The sequence below is a fragment of the Bolinopsis microptera genome, chromosome 5 (genome assembly GCF_026151205.1).
Source record: "Bolinopsis microptera isolate Bmic1 chromosome 5, MBARI_Bmic_1.0, whole genome shotgun sequence".
Lineage (NCBI taxonomy): Eukaryota > Metazoa > Ctenophora > Tentaculata > Lobata > Bolinopsidae > Bolinopsis > Bolinopsis microptera.
Window position 1 is genome coordinate 2165215 of NC_087076.1, and position 15721 is coordinate 2180935.

The window sequence follows — 15721 nt, forward strand, 5'->3', positions numbered from 1 at the left end:
TAGTACAGAAAAATACTTCGATTGTCTCATGTTGTTTCTACACTTTCATCGAAACTTAAGAACATTCGAATATTCATTTAGTATTATGACTACATTAGAAATCACACCTAGTACAAATATTACAATTTGATCAATGACATTACCATGACATTACATCAAAACATAAAATACTGAAAATCAATTTTTATAAATCAAAGTAACAAAAAAATAAGAATAATTCTTGACAATTGTCAGAATGTCATTCTTTGTGAATATTTTCACAGAAATCAAGCCAGAAAATGTCAGATCCTTATCAAGAAGAGTCATATAATAATGCTCCAAATCTTTCTGATGTTGATTTTTCCGAATAAGCCCGCATGATTGATCCTCCGTAGACGCCCGTAATTTTATTGAAATTTTGCCAATGGTGTGGTGACCACTGCTGTCCTTTGTATCACATTTATTTATCAAACAACAGGAAGTACCAGGCAAAACAATGTTTCCTGAACTTATTATTGATTTCTGGATTTCAGCTGAGCTGAGCTTTCGCTGGATGACAAAGAAATTATTATCATTACTTAGCTCATCTAAACATTCTAGTCGATTTTCCTGAAATGATTTGTAGAATAATGAACACAGACTCCAGCTATCTTTTAAGAATGTTTTACTTAGTTTCATGAAGTTGAACGACTTTAAAAACCTTTCATAATCAGTAATGTCAAGCTTTAATTTATCCTTTAAAACCCAGCCTAGAAACAACTCGACTCTGTAGTAGTCTCCCAATTTATTGCGCCTCACTTGCTGGTCAAGTTCGATACATCTTTCTTCTAACATCATCTCAACCTTCTTTTTCCGTTTCACTTTGGTATCATATGCAGGAATTTCTCTTAAGAAATTTGTAAACCATTTTGGATCTGAAGCATCGTTAGAAGTGCATATTGCTTGGCTTTTATTTTCAACCAAAACAGCTTCGGTGCCAGAAGCTTTTACTGCAACATCGATGGACGTAATTGTGCCACCATTGATAACAATTGGAGAAGAAGTCTCCACTAAATACTGATCAGATGTCTCAAAACTAAGCTTAATTTCCAATTTCGGTTGAATGTCATTTCCCAGAAGTCTGCTCACGAGACACAAGCGTTTCAACAAAGACGTATGTTTCACTAAAACAGGGTCTTCAACAGATGTTATTAGTAATTTCATGAACTTTTGAAAATCGGCAAAGATCGGAAAAACATCCTTGTAGTTTAGCCTATCCAAAGGAAAATCTAGAAGAAAGCTACTATCAAATTGTTCTGACTTTGTCAAAAGCAAAAGAAGCTTTCCACAGTTTTTTGATGAACTGGACTCGACTAAAAATTTTAAAAATAGGACATTTTCCTTGAGCCCACAAATTATTGGTGAGCTATCAACTGATATTATGTCTTCAATTATTCTTTCACAGTTTTTTTCAATATAGTTAGCAGATGAGCTGTGGTGAATATTGGCCTCATCAACATCACTGTAATTTTCAAGCAATTCTTGAATTGTAAGGCGTCCCACATGCTCCTCAATGAAAATCTTGCAAGTTGAAATCAAATGATTTATTTTGTACACTGTTGCAAATTTGCAAAAATAATGGACATTGCCAAACGAAAGACTGATACTCTCACCATGGAGATATTCTAGACAGTCTCTCACAACTGATTCAATTACTGGAATACACAGCAAATCTTCATCCAACAACAAGGTATGATCCTCGTGAGAAAGCTTCAAAATTTCCCCTTTAAAAACAGAGCTGTTTAAAGAGAGAACGATCGAGTTCACCAAGAATTTAGACTCCTTAACGTGAATACAGACGATCTGGGGAATGTTCGAATCAGTAAGAAACCTTCCAAGATTCGTTTGGTTCGGCAATACCAGGGGCACAACACTCACAGCTTGATCAGCATTTACCACCTTTTTCCTGGGACTCATACTGCTTCAATAGCATTAACCATGACTCTAAGAAATCCACAACACAGCTGCCTGCAAGTAGAGAGGAAGAGAAGACTGAAGAAATATATACGAGCAGTTCATTCGGTTTAGTTGTGACCCTAGAATGTTATTCTATTAATTGTAGAAAATTAGTCCCCAGACCTCTTTTTATAGAAATGAGAAATAACTTTATATAATTGAACAATTAGTATATATTCAATGGTTACATATAATTATCTTCAGAACGGTTACAACTATTGACTATTATTAAATAGACATTTTAAACAAAAAAATTTATAAATTCGAATAGTCCGAACAAACTAATATTACATATTATTAACAAACATAACTTGCATCATTTCTCAAGCACAGATTGTTGGATTCTACCATTGACTATTTACAATTATTTAACCTCCATTTACGGGGACCTCAAGTTGGCTAGGAAACATGTCAATGAAGATGCAAAGTAATTACATTTTAAGGTTATATCTATAATATAATCTATTCACACATTTTACAACACTTCAAATATAATAATATACGTACAACATAAGTCATTATAACGAGAATGATTGCAAATCGCAAACAATTTTAACAAGAAAAAGCTTCTCCATAGATTCATAAAACTAGATTCTAGACCTAATATTATTAAAATGAAGCAGTGAACTGAACAACAAACCAAATAATCAACCTGAAAATCGTATGTACTACATAGAAATTGAAAGAATTTTTCATTTGCATAGAACTTAGGATTGAACAATTTATTGTTTCACTTCTATTGATTTGCTCCTAATCATATTAATTCTGGAACAGGTAATTTCTGCCATAAATCTTAATTCTTTGATCAAATTTAAATGCTATACAATTAATAAATGCAAACAAATGATGCAATAACGAATTAAAGAAAGATTTACTGTTCATAGGGCATCACGCTAGAACAGTTTTTGCAGTCTCCAAGCAGCTTGTAGATCGCCTTCTATTTTAATGCGCCCAGATTTGTAGACGTCCATCAGACTGTCTCTGTTCTCTATCATGGATATCAACGTGTCCACACCCATATCAATAGTAACATCAGGATGACATGAACTGGGATTAGCAACCATAGTTTGTGTCTTGAAGTCAATGAGACACTGGCCACCATTATCACCAGCAAGATTCAACAGAGCTACTGCATTGACATCTTCTCCCAATTTTCGAGTAAGATAAGGTTTCAATGCAAGGATCATTTCATCTATGGTGAATTTTTCTTTTGGAGGTAGTGGATTGTGTCCTGCAAGTTTCTGGATAAAATTTATTACAGTCGAAACAGGATCGTCTGAAGAATCTTTTTTTGGTGGTGTAGCAAATTTAAAAGGGGAAAGCTCTGTGGATATAATGTCTATTCCCCACTTGTAAACTGCATTATTAATGTTCCTGGTGACAGCGTACTCCGTAAGCTTTTTCGAGCATTTAATCATGTCAGAGTTGCTTTGAGAAAAGACAGTAGGGATCGCGGTTTTGCTTGCAAGTATAACACTCTGCTCTATATCTTGTAACTCTCTAACACCTGCAGAGTATTATTATTATATCTGACTGTAAGATTGATAAGTTATTTCTGCAGTTTGTTACATATCTTTAAGGATTTGAGATAACATTGTTATTAACAATTAATTTTCTTTTCCTCGACTTGTGGATCATTCTCTACGCTTGCCCATGTTTCAAAGAAAAACATTTAGAAGGACAACATCTTCATGCGTAGATCTGAATGCCAAGTCCTATCTGAATTGCCAAGTATGGTAAAGTGAATTTTTTTTGCAATTCTCCAAATTCGTCTCAGTTCTACAAATAGAAAATATTAGAACCATGATTGTAGTTTAGAAACTTACAGACAACAGGGTCTTTGACTTGATATTCAACAATAAGACCAGACTCCATAAGCACCCCGTCTTTGGAATAGTAAGTTGACGATGGAAGTAATATGTTCTGAGGGCTAAGATTCACCTCTACAGCTTGATCTGAAAATATTTTCATGAATACATGAATGCATTGGTACCATACTGATTATAATCTAGAATGAAACTAACAGCATGTCTTCTTGCACAACCAAGTTTTCCTTGAAGATAACCAACAGGTTTTAAAAGTAAATTGAAATCATAGCAACTAAATGATTTGTAGCTTAAGTCACTAACAACATTCCTTAACGAGGATCAATCCAAGATTTGCAACCTACCAATAGCTGGAAGAACAACGTCAAAGCCAGAATATTTGACAGATGCAGTATGTCCAAGTCTATGTTTTACCAGGGCATTGTTTGGCTTTATACGTTTGACGCACTTCCATCCAAGCACAGGAAATAGAGATACAAATACAACCCACATCACGCCCTCCACAAACGCTGCAGTAAACCTAAATTTATTTGATCATTTAACAAAAAAGTAAAAGTACAATCATAATTCTGGGCAATATTTCCCTGCTTTGTATTTGAGATCAAAAACTCTATCGTCAACATATTAATGTGATAATTATATAATACAGTACGACAGATTTTGATATACCTCTGAGTATAGGACGGACTGTCACTGTTATCATTTTCTGAGTCAGCAACTTTTTTGTAGCGATAAATTGTCATTCTGAGTATGATTTTATAATAATTATAACAATAATAAGAGTGTTTACCTAATTATACTTTTCACTTCTATATAAGTTAATAAAACGTCTCTTAGCAACATGGGGATTACACCTAAGATGTTCATTGTGCTTTTCTTTATTAACAACATAATTTTTTCCCTAAATTGTTCCATAAACTTCATTCCAAACATTCCAAAAATAACTATCATTAACAAAACTTTTTTAAATAATCTCTTTCTTAAATCCTTCTAATTCAACTTTTGAGCTTACATTACAAAAAATCCATATTATCATTTGTGAGCTCTGTTATCAGTACAGTTTATTAGTTGTAAGAGTGTTAAGGGGGGCCCGATGGCTACCTTTTACCAAGATGCAGTGAAACAGATCGGAACAGCAGAGGCAGTTTTTCATTCTTTGTATAAGAAGATGGTTTGAAAAGATCATGTTGATTTGATATTTACAAATGGAGGAACGAAAAAGGAACTGTCATCGGTTTTGTTCAAAATTGTCAATTGTTCACTAGATTATAAATATTCAAACAATATACACATAATATAGCAATGACCCTATATAAAAATTCTGTAAAAATGTTACAAATTTAAAAACTGAGGTAAAAATAAAACCCTTTGTACTCATATATAAAATCCACTAAATCACATCACAACAAAAAGCAGTTAAGACCCCCATCGAACAAGCACTCCATGACCTTTTAGGGTTTAAGAGTGTTGATCAGGTTAAGGTCCAAATCACTTATTGCCGTGGGTGGAAGGGTTCTGGTACCTCTGTACCCCCTGATAGAGATTATACAGGTTCTGATTAGATCAAAACGCAGTCTGCGTCTGACAAATGACATCACATCACAATACCGTTGGCCTTTCTTTAGGCTGATCTTTTCAGCGAGATGTTTTAGGAACTGTGAAGCCTCAGTTGCCATTCCTCCTGTAGTACTGAACACCAGTGGTGTGAAGGTAGCCGTTTCAACATTGAGGACTCTGTCATTGTACTCACGTTTTTTGCTTTTCTCGTGAGATTGGTACATCTGTGAGATGCTCTTGTCACTGTTGGACTGGGCTTGAGGGTGAAGTACCCTTACATCTGTGAATGCCCTGTCCAGCGGCGACCAAAACGATCTCGCACTGATGTCCAGTCTTGCACCATCCTGTCTATTTGTTCCATTAGATAGTTCAAGTGTGTGAGGAACGGAAAGAAGCTGGGGTTCTGTTTCAACGTCTTTGCAAACAGTGGTTAGGAGTTCAGCTATTGTATCTCTTAGTGAATTGTGTCTAAGTGAAACGTAGCCTCCGATTTTGCAGGTTAGAGTATGGTTGATATGATTTTGATTTCCACATACACATAGGGGACTTCTGTTAGCTGTAGACAGTGTAAGATTATATCTGAGTGAGAGGGCATCAAAGAATTCTTGTTTGTTAAGGACGTACCCACATGCTTTTAGAGGGAGTGTGGATAACCAAATGGATGCTCCTTTTTCACTAAGGAGTTCTAATTGCCTTTGTGTTGATGGGGATACCTCATTCATAATAGTTTCACGCTGGTGTTTGTAAAGCTCTTCCTTACGCTTCTTTACTTCACTTATGATGTCATGCTGCAGTTCTCCGTTTGGTTGGAAAGTAGTAAGCTGTTGAAAAACTGCTTCTATGAGCTGTTTTGTAGCATTTACTGAGTTAGTGTACTACATCTCTGCTGTTGATGTGCAGTCTGGAATGCTCAGCCCGCCCATTCTTGCAGGAAGTGAAGCTATTTTTCTGATTTGATCAGGCACAAAACTTTTGCCCATAATGGCTGGTATAAAGTCTTCCTTGACACAATATTCCAAGAGTTTCAGATGGTCGGAAATCCCTGGGGTTGTACGGCAAACAAAATTCCATCTTTTGGAGGTTTCGTAGATGAAAGCGGAGTAGGCTAGCTGGGGTTCGTTTGCAGCTATTTCGACGAGTCCGAGAATGTCTGCTTTCCAACTTTCGGTCTCCTTTAGTATGAACTCTTTTACCCCTTCTTCTGATCCAATATATGACCCAAGATAACGGTGGCCTTTGGTAGTGATCTGAACATCTGGAAAGAGTTCCTTAGCTTTGGTTGCATGCTCTGGTTTCACTATCAACCATGTCTTGCTGGGTTTTGGGTAATACCCATACATGGGACCATGATCTTTAAGGTCCTCCCACCATTTCGTGAGTTGATCAAGTTTACCCCCTGCTGCAGAGTCGTCAGCATACCAAACTTGTTTGGGATAAGTGTTGAGTTCCCTGTCTGATTCTAGTTCTGTTTCAGGTTCTGTCTGTTTAACCTGAACTTCTCTGAGCAGAGGCATTAAGCTCAGTGCATACCATCCGAGTGCACAGGTATCTCCCTGTGTAGTTCCTCCCTGTGTAGTTCCTTCCTTGTTCACTAGATTTGATTAAGTTGCTGAAAAATCGATGTTTAGAAGTAGATTCGTTGCAATCAAAAAAGGCGCATGTTATATCTCTGCCGAAAACACACTCCCGAAATTGCGCGCATTGCTGTAACTTTTTTCAAACTTCATGAATCGAGATGAATCAATTTGCAATGTATCCAGAGTTGATATATGCACTTATCAGGAAAACAACAATTTCAGGAAAACAACAATTTTATTTAGTATCAGTTACAGCAAACAAAAAATATATTTTATATAATATAATATAACTAGGACGAACTTTAGTTTAGAAATCTTGGGGGACTTGGAGTAGCAAGAGATTGACTAGAAGGTATATACCTTTTACCAAAAACGTCGAAAAGAATCCTGGGTGATACAGGATCGGAGAGTACAGACCATAAAGTTTACGCACCCACCTTTGCCTCCAGAATTCTTGGTTGGTTGAAAATGTATGCTAACTTGGTCGTTTATACTCCAAGTCCCTTTGTTAAAAGAAGTAATATTATGTACGTCTGGAGTTAACTTCATTCAATAATAACAATATCAATATAGTCAATATCAATATCAGACTAAACTATCGAATAAATTATCAAATATTATTTGTTAATTCGATCTGAATAAAAATTTAGTTAAGTTAAGATATTAAATAATTAAAAACATTACAACAAGTGGTTAAAAACGCCCAAAATTGATCTGAGAGCTTTTCAGTCTATAATACAATCAGTGTGTGCTGCTGCGATTAGAATAGATTACTGCAATTTAAAATTGTTTGGATTCCAAGTATCTTTTAAATCAGCAGCCTGTACTTGTAATAATAGTGCCTTGGTTCTCAATTTTATCAAGTTAATGGAAGTTTCTAGGCAATTGCTTGAGGTTAGAATTTTTTTATGAACAGTGTTCCAAAGCTTGGCTGCAGTGAACAAAAAAGTATTTGATTTATTAAGAAGAATAACCGTTAAACTCGTTGTACGGTTTGAAATGTTGATGGCCTCATAAAGGGAGTATGGGCAGTGGTACTTGATAATCTTAGAGAATTCTGAAATGCAATGGTACTTGAACAAGTTTTGAACTGTAAGAATTTTTAGTCTATTAAAAATGGGTTTTGTATGCTCCTTTTCAAAATGTTTATGGCCTAATCTTTGCATACCATATGGTCTAGTTCTTGCACATGTTGATTGTTTATCTAGATATGAGTCGAGATCTCCAAAAAGGATCCTTATACAGTGCTTCTGAGTGATAAAAAGACTGTCATTGGACCGTTCCTTGATGACAACACCCCAAACACTTATACCATAACTGAGATGTGATTCAAAAAGAGCATTATATATTTTCAAGTATAGTTCAGCAGGTATAGAGTGCCGGATTCTACAGATTGCACCAGTCATGGTCCGCAGCTTTTTACGGATGTAGTGCATGTGGGCAATCCAGTTTAGCTTACTATCTATAACAACACCTAAGAATTTGGTATCCTTGACTTTAGTGATAACCTTACCATCGATGAATATTGATCTAGATTCATCTAGCAGGTTAGCAAATGGTCTAGTCCGCGCACAGGTGTCATCATATTCAGAGGCAGGTTTAAAATGTATGTAGCAGCATTTGGACATGTTGATATGAAGTAGATTACATTTCATGTAAATCGAGACATGTTTAAGTATTAAGTTGGCTTTTTTATATGTTGCTTCTCTAGATGGTCCTGATATGAAGATATTAGTGTCATCAGCATAAAGTACAAATTTCACCTCACTGTCTGAAAAACAGTTTACTATATCGTTCATATACAGTAGGAAGAGTAGTGGCCCAAGAATTGACCCTTGTGGTACTCCAAATTTCACGTCCATTGTTACTGATGGTACATCGTTATACATAACATACTGCTTTCTGTCATGTTAGTCAAATAGCTTTTAAGTAAGGTAAGTGCTGAACCCCTAATACCGTAGGAATTTAACTTGCTTAGAAGAATATTGTGATCAAGGGTGTCAAAGGCTTTGCTCAAGTCAATGAATATGCCCAATACATGTTTATTGCTAGCCAGAGACTTTGTAACGGAGTCTATAGATTTGTGTAGAGCATGAGTGGTAGAATGGCCTTTTCTAAATCCAAACTGTGAGTCTGTTAGTACACCTTTAGATGTGAAGAAATTATAAAGGCGTTTGTAAATGATCTTCTCAAAGATTTTTCCAAATAAAGGTAATATTGATACAGGCCGATAATTTTCAATGCATTCCTTATTGTCTTTCTTGTAAATAGGAATAACTTTACCCGTTTTAAATATACTTGGGAATGTACCACTTTGTATACATGTGTTGTAAAGCCTGGCCAAGGTACCAGCAATGAGCTTTGCCGATTTTTTTACAACGATTATAGGTATGTCACTCGCCTTGCCATTTTGAAAATCTCTGATGACCTCGACAATCTCGTCTTCATTAGTTTCTTCTAGGTATATGGAGTCAGATACTGAATTAGACATGAACTGAGCAAATGATTCTACTGGTTCCAGAGAAATACTATTGTTTGACAATACATTTTTATTGAGATTACTTGCAAGAGATGTAAAATATTCACAAAATTTGTTAGCAATTATTCGTCTGCAAGTAACTCTCTGGCCATCTATGACAAAATCGTCCTTACATCTAGACAAATTTTTACCACGGAGTTCATTTATAACTTCCCAAGTCTTTTTCGAATTCATGCTGTACTTCTCGAATTTTTGAGTATAGCACATAGCCTTTGCCATATTTATTGACCTTTTGAGAAACTTGTCGAATTCCTTGTAGTAGATGTGCTTGTTTGGGTCCCCGTCAGGTAGTTTTAATGTACAAGTCTTCTTCCATTCGAAATACAACCTAGCTTTCTTATCGATGGAATTAATTAGGCCCTGGGTAATCCAAGGGTTGGTTATGCTGTTACGTTTAGTGGTTCTAGGAGTTAGAAGTTTGCAAGACAAATCTATCTTTTCTTGAAATAACTGCATGAAAGAATCAAATGTGTTACAGCTGTGGTGGAACCTATCTACATCGTTTTCTATTTCAAGACAGAGCTTTTCTAAGTTAGCATTACTATAGTCGTAGTGTATAGTAATTTTGTCTGATGAATCAGGTGTTGGCACAGAGTCAGGGGAAAGTTCAATAAGAGTGAATATAGGGTGATGGTGGGAGATCTTGTCAGATATCACACCAGAAATAAGGGTTTGATCTACTACATTGGTATGGATATTGTCAATACAGGTCCTGGAACAGCCAGGCATTTGGTGAGTTGGTACTGATATGGTTGGTATGAAGCCGTTGTTGAATATTATTTCTTGGAATTTGTCCTCTGATGGAGATGGGTCCTTCAACATGTTTATATTGAAATCACCAAGAATATATACTTTTTTGCCATTCAGTTTTGAGAGAATACATTCATATGCTTCGTTGAACAGTTCAAGTGATGCGTTTGGGGGACGGTATATAACCCCTACAACAGTTGGGTCTTGCAAGCTAGTGATGGATACGAACAGTGATTCTATGTGTTCATTACAGAGAGATAAGCCAGGGATTTTGTTAAAGTTAAAGGAGTTGTGCAGGTAAAGACACACTCCTGATCCTTTACCCTTGAACTGGTTTTTCTTTTGACAAAAATAACGTGATTGGTAACAGGAGGAGTATCCGTTAAGCTGATACAGAGTTCCATTTTCGGGATTAGTATTTGTTTCTGCAAGACCGATAACAGAGAATTTGTGGTCGATACAAGACAGCTCAACTGCAAAGTTGTCAAAGTTTGATGCATTTCCATCAATATTTAGGAATAATTTGGACAAATATTTAGCTGAATTTTTAGGTAGGACGGTAGCATTCAACTCAGTTATGGAGAATGTTTTGCAATTTTCAAGAATCTTTGAGCTATTGTAGATAGATTCAATATAATTAACTGGCTCATCATCAATGAGGCCATTGTTTGCAAAGTGTGGAGCTTGGTAGAAAGGGTTGTACCGTACAATATCATTGGCATCAGTGCATATTTTGCAGTATGTTGCATCTCGAAATTTGGTTATGTTATCATCAGTTTTACATTTTTTGTGCATTATTTTGTCGCACATCTGACAAATCAAAAATGGATGTCCAGCACGCACAGGTCTATTGCAACAGCAGCAGATTTCGCATATCAGTTTGACTACCATGACTGGATTACAGATCTACGAGAACGTGGGGAAAATCTATTTTGGGCCTTGGTAACATCACTGAACAACCTCCCATCAACGGGGCTACCTAGAATCTTATGGGCAATTGCCCGGGAGAGTTTGAAGATACCGCTTGACCCCAGGTGGATTGGGTCATCCGGCTTCTTGTACCTATAAAACTGTTTGTTCAGTAGACCCTCCTCATCGACAAAACTATCAAAATCTAAATTTCCTATTCTAGCATTGGTATTACAGTACCCAAACAGTATACTATTAAACTCCATGGCTCTCTCATTTAGCCAGGAGGACCTAGTTGGTAGGATTGGTGAAACTATAACTTTAGAGTAAGGACAAATTTCACAAATATTCGTGAGCTTCTTCGTCAGCTCATTAGCCCAGTGTTTAACATCACCCCCTCCCCTCTTAATATTATTTACACCACAGTGTACTACAACATTCTTATATCCTACACAAAGGGCAGGGTCTAACTGATCTATTGTGAAGCATTCAAGTCTTTTTCCAGGCAGTTTGTGACCGAATGTCCCTTTTCCAGCACCAAATCGGAGGAACCGGGTATTTGAGTCACCAATAATCAATGTTGCATTGCTACTGCTGCTCACGTAGCGGAACGTTTTACTGAATCTCACGTCCCTCCTTTCACTGCTCTTATCTATTCTGTGGTCCCAGAGGAACTGAGACTGCTTGCTCATGATATATAGACTGCGTCCCTCTATTGTCTCAATGACTTCCCCACTTTCTGATCCTTTCATTGAGAACTTAACTGAACACTGGCTTCCTAACCCCAGTGACATAAAGTGAGGAATCTAAGAATCTAATTCCTAGCCATATTAATTTCCATAGCCACGCCGACTAATTTTTGTCAACAAAATTATTAAATCAACTTTAAAATAGTCGCTCTCGGTTGTTACACACTGTAACGCCGCGCACTGTACTTTAATTCTATATTTATCTGAGAAGATGTTCGAATCGAGCGCAAATGCCAGATTCCTGTCAGGATCCTAGTTCTTGCGCTTAACTTGCGCGTTACCAAATAATCCAAGATATTTCTGTCAGGATCCAAGATTTTCCTACTACCAGTATGGTAGTATGGACTGTTTGGTAGTATGGTAGTATGGTAGTTGCAGGAACGCGCGAAGACCTATATGTAAATATTACTAAAGCGTACATGGAATCGTATCCTAGTCGGTTAATCCGTCGGTACTATACTAGCAGATCGCGAGTTCGAGACCCGGAAAGGAATTTTTTCACAATCTTTTGGCAATTATGAATAACTATACTAATGAATTAATAACTATACTAATGAATAACTAAACCTCTGTAATATAACTAGCAAAGTAAAATGAAATCGTTATCCGGCCGCGGAGCGGCCGAAAAATTTATGGTAGTCGTTTTAAAAACATATGGTAGCCGTTTTTTCTTTCCAGACTGGATTCCTAGTCCCTTTTTAAATTTATGTCACTGGGTTCCTAACGATACAGTGAAAATCGAACTATCATGCACAAGCGAGTTCTCGTTATCCGAGTGTTTAGGGAGAAAACTGCTCTCATCATTGTACCGGTTGATCAGGCATTGATTAATAACTGTTTCAGGGCAAAGCTTCTTTATCCTTGAGGCAAGTTCAGCAAGAACTTCAGGCAGGTCTTCTGATATGGGCTTAGCAGCTTTTGCCCCGGGGTAATCATATCGTTCACCAAAGCTTATAACTCCATGCCCGTTTTCTGTGTTCTTGACAAAATCATCGTTCTGTTGAGCAAGGAAATCTAATAGCTGAGAGTTCAAGGTTGTATCAATGAATTCTGGTAAATAAGACATGATGTGCTTAGACTTAGGGTCGTCTGCACTTGAAGGCTTCTGTGCATCTAGCAGGAGCTGTTCATGGTCTGTTTCACAGGCTGCTGGTGGCCCTATGATAAAAGGAGGCATGGGCAGGTCAGGAGTGGATACGTTTGAGGATCTGCTGTTTTTGAAACAGTTAATATCAACTTTGAGCTCAGCAAGCTTGGTGTTTATGGAGTCAAGAGTCCTAAGGTGGCTATCATTGTCTTTCAAGTTTTTAATGGATGTTTGAATATCTTCTAAGGACTTGTGTATAGAGCTTTCGTTAGAAGTAGTATGACCCATTGGAATGCTGGAGGGGGCTGACAAATAAGAAGGGGACTTAACCTCGTGGTCACATCTCTTGCCACTTATTACAGCACAGACATTTTCTGCAAGGCCAAGCAGGGATAGTAGACCCTCTGCTAAGGTGAGTTTTTTAAGAGATGGGCAGCTCTTAACCATAGATGGCGTTATGATTGCAAATTTGTTCACATCAAGTTTTAGAATGTTACAGATGTTGAGCTTAATGATATCTACCTCTGAGCGCAGGCTCTGCGAGTGAGTCAACAGGAAGTTGTCAAGGGGGGTAGACCCTGAGAAGAAACTAAGGAGGCTGCTACAATCTTTATTTTCCTCTGATTCGTGGTATTCTGAAAGAATTATATTTTCAACATCCTTCAGTACTTCGTCAATTTCCACCATAATGGTAGGAGTCGTGGGTGCAGGTGTAGTCTGATCCGGAACCGTAGTAGTTGAAGTCTGGTCCGGAGCAGATTGAGAAGAGTCAGTGGGTGTATCGTTCATGGCGTAGAAGCAATTGGGGGTACCAGGCAATCCAGGGGGCACCTTCACGTCCAACCAGCACACTCCCTGGAAAGAAAGAAAAGCAGATAGCAATTTCAAATGTTCCGTTGTGGAAAACAATGAAAGTGTATTTAAACTGGATTAGTCAAAATGATTCAAAAGATTGAAAAATTGAACAGACTGACGGACTACGACACATGGGACAAGAGAGTTTGTTGTTTGGGGACCGGTTTTTTATACCCGGCCAATGTTTACAAAATAATATAATACATAACAATATAATTTTATTTAATATGCGTGAATATGAAAATTGAAAATGTTGATTACGTCTATTCATTAAAAACAAAAACAGAAACTTTAAAAATTAAAACTTGTATATCATGATTTATTATCATATAGTGACAAATAATTTGATTTGATACGACAGATGATCACACGCACTGTTTTATAAGCTACTTGAGGTTAAAACAAAAAAGAATAACTGAGCCCATGTCTTATCAGCACCTGCTAGCGCTATCTATATGATGCTATTAATATGACAGTGAATGGGCAGTGAAAAAAGTGGCATATGGTTGATAGTGACTAGTGTGCTAACCGTCTGGTTTTATTTATTCCTTAGTTTATTCTCGGTAGTTGATTTGTTGTGTGCCTGATCTTGTCGATTTACGTAGCCCGGGTAAATTATGTAACAGAAAAGGTGGCCATTCTTCATCGTTTCCTGAGCTTTGTAGTTCTATCATTACACGCTTCGCTGATTTCTTATATATGCTTATTGAGAAAATGCTAGATGGGCAAGTTATGCGACTAATATTGTGCTCGGTAATAGCTAATATAGGACCTTTATACAGAACACTAGCGCGTAGATCTGGTTGAGAGAACGTTGTTAGCCAGTCGATATTGTCGTCATAAGACGTGCCATACTTTGGTATATCGGGAGGAAATAAGTCTTTTATCGACGACGGCAGAAGGCCAGGCATGTAAGTTATCTTGTGCATCAGAGTCAGAGCATTTTTTATGATGACCCCGTGTACAGATAATATTTCGTACTCTTTAAACGTAGTTTTAGTATGATCCGGAAGCTTACCGTCCTTGTAATAGTAATTCACGTAGCCCGGCATAACTGCTCGTATTCCCTGCTTTTGTTTAGTGAACAGTGATTCAATATGGGATTTTGCAGCAAAGCCCCAAACTAGTGAACAGAAATTTAAGTGAGATTGTACAAAACTTTGGAAGATCTGTAAGCGTGCTTTGATTGGTAATTTGCGTTTTATTTTTATTTATTTTTTTTTTTTTTTTTTTTTTTTTTTTTTTTTTTTAACATAATACCTATAAACCGTGACATTTTTGTTTTGACGGCTCGGATGTGGCTGGCCCATTTTAGTTTGTCGTCGACGATAACTCCTAAAAACCTGGCCTCCGTTTTGCGTTCTATAGGAGAGTTGTCGATACTTACTTGTAGAGACGATAGATCTACCAAAAAGACGATAGATCTACCAAAAAGATGAAAAATATGAGGTGGTTGGACTGGCAAGCCCTATCATTTAATCAGAATACATTAAATATAATCCATAAGCCATATATATGTCAGCCTGTTCTTGGAGCACAGCCCCAAAAGTTATCAGAAGTATTGGTTCAAGATTTAAGCTCAAAATTCTTTCAACACTATCTATACATTAATCAGGGTTGTCCAATTGTCCAATTGTGGATTGTGGTGTGAATGGAGTTATATATTTCCAAACAGAAACATTATTCACTACAACTACTTAACTTCTTAACAGGTTAGCGTGCCAGTCTTCTGATTCAGCACCCCCTGGACCATCATAGTACCCCCGATGCAGTTGACTTTAGCAAGCCATGGACATATTGGACATCCTCAAATTATTTGTTATGTAGTAGTGTTGAAAGTATTATACAAACCACTTGGAATACTTTTGAAAGAGAAGAACAAGCTCAAAAACGCTACT

General features: G+C 37.0%; 5 protein-coding genes across 5 annotated transcripts in view; 1 reads left to right on the top strand and 4 right to left on the bottom strand.

Annotated features, from left to right (window-relative positions):
• Positions 1-15640, bottom strand: part of LOC134815042 (alpha-aminoadipic semialdehyde dehydrogenase-like) — a 30737-nt gene extending 15097 nt beyond the window's left edge. The window contains exon 1 of the mRNA XM_063823494.1: positions 15624-15640. Coding sequence (XP_063679564.1) covers positions 15624-15628 — 5 coding nt within the window. The 5' untranslated portion in view covers positions 15629-15640. The remainder of the gene's footprint in view (positions 1-15623) is intronic.
• Positions 1-15646, bottom strand: part of LOC134815046 (uncharacterized) — a 79520-nt gene extending 63874 nt beyond the window's left edge. Inside the window, exon 1 of the mRNA XM_063823499.1 lies at positions 15627-15646. The gene's annotated coding sequence lies outside the window, so the exon portion shown is untranslated. The remainder of the gene's footprint in view (positions 1-15626) is intronic.
• LOC134815049 (calcium and integrin-binding family member 3-like) overlaps positions 1-15649 on the bottom strand; it is a 69384-nt gene extending 53735 nt beyond the window's left edge. The window contains exon 1 of the mRNA XM_063823507.1: positions 15626-15649. Within this exon, the coding sequence (XP_063679577.1) occupies positions 15626-15628 (3 nt within the window). The 5' untranslated portion in view covers positions 15629-15649. The remainder of the gene's footprint in view (positions 1-15625) is intronic.
• On the bottom strand, positions 112-4545 carry LOC134815045 (stomatin-like protein 1). Its single transcript, XM_063823498.1, has 4 exons — positions 4470-4545; positions 4145-4320; positions 3801-3929; positions 112-3481 (listed from the first exon to the last, which is right to left on the bottom strand). The coding sequence occupies exons 1-4, from the start codon at positions 4541-4543 to the stop codon at positions 2868-2870; spliced, it is 993 nt and encodes a 330-aa protein (XP_063679568.1). The 5' UTR covers positions 4544-4545; the 3' UTR covers positions 112-2867.
• The window catches only part of LOC134815051 (uncharacterized), a 64336-nt gene continuing 62773 nt past the window's right edge, over positions 14159-15721 (top strand). The window contains exon 1 of the mRNA XM_063823509.1: positions 14159-14170. The gene's annotated coding sequence lies outside the window, so the exon portion shown is untranslated. The remainder of the gene's footprint in view (positions 14171-15721) is intronic.

Excerpts from the sequence above, each read along its gene's own strand:
- LOC134815045 (XM_063823498.1), bottom strand. The coding sequence starts at position 4,543 with ATGACAATTTATCGCTACAAAAAAGTTGCTGACTCAGAAAATGATAAC. Across the intron at positions 4,321-4,469 it reads AGTCCGTCCTATACTCAGAG|GTTTACTGCAGCGTTTGTGG; the intron begins GTATATCAAAAT and ends AAATAAATTTAG. Across the intron at positions 3,482-3,800 it reads AGTCAAAGACCCTGTTGTCT|GTGTTAGAGAGTTACAAGAT; the intron begins GTAAGTTTCTAA and ends AATACTCTGCAG.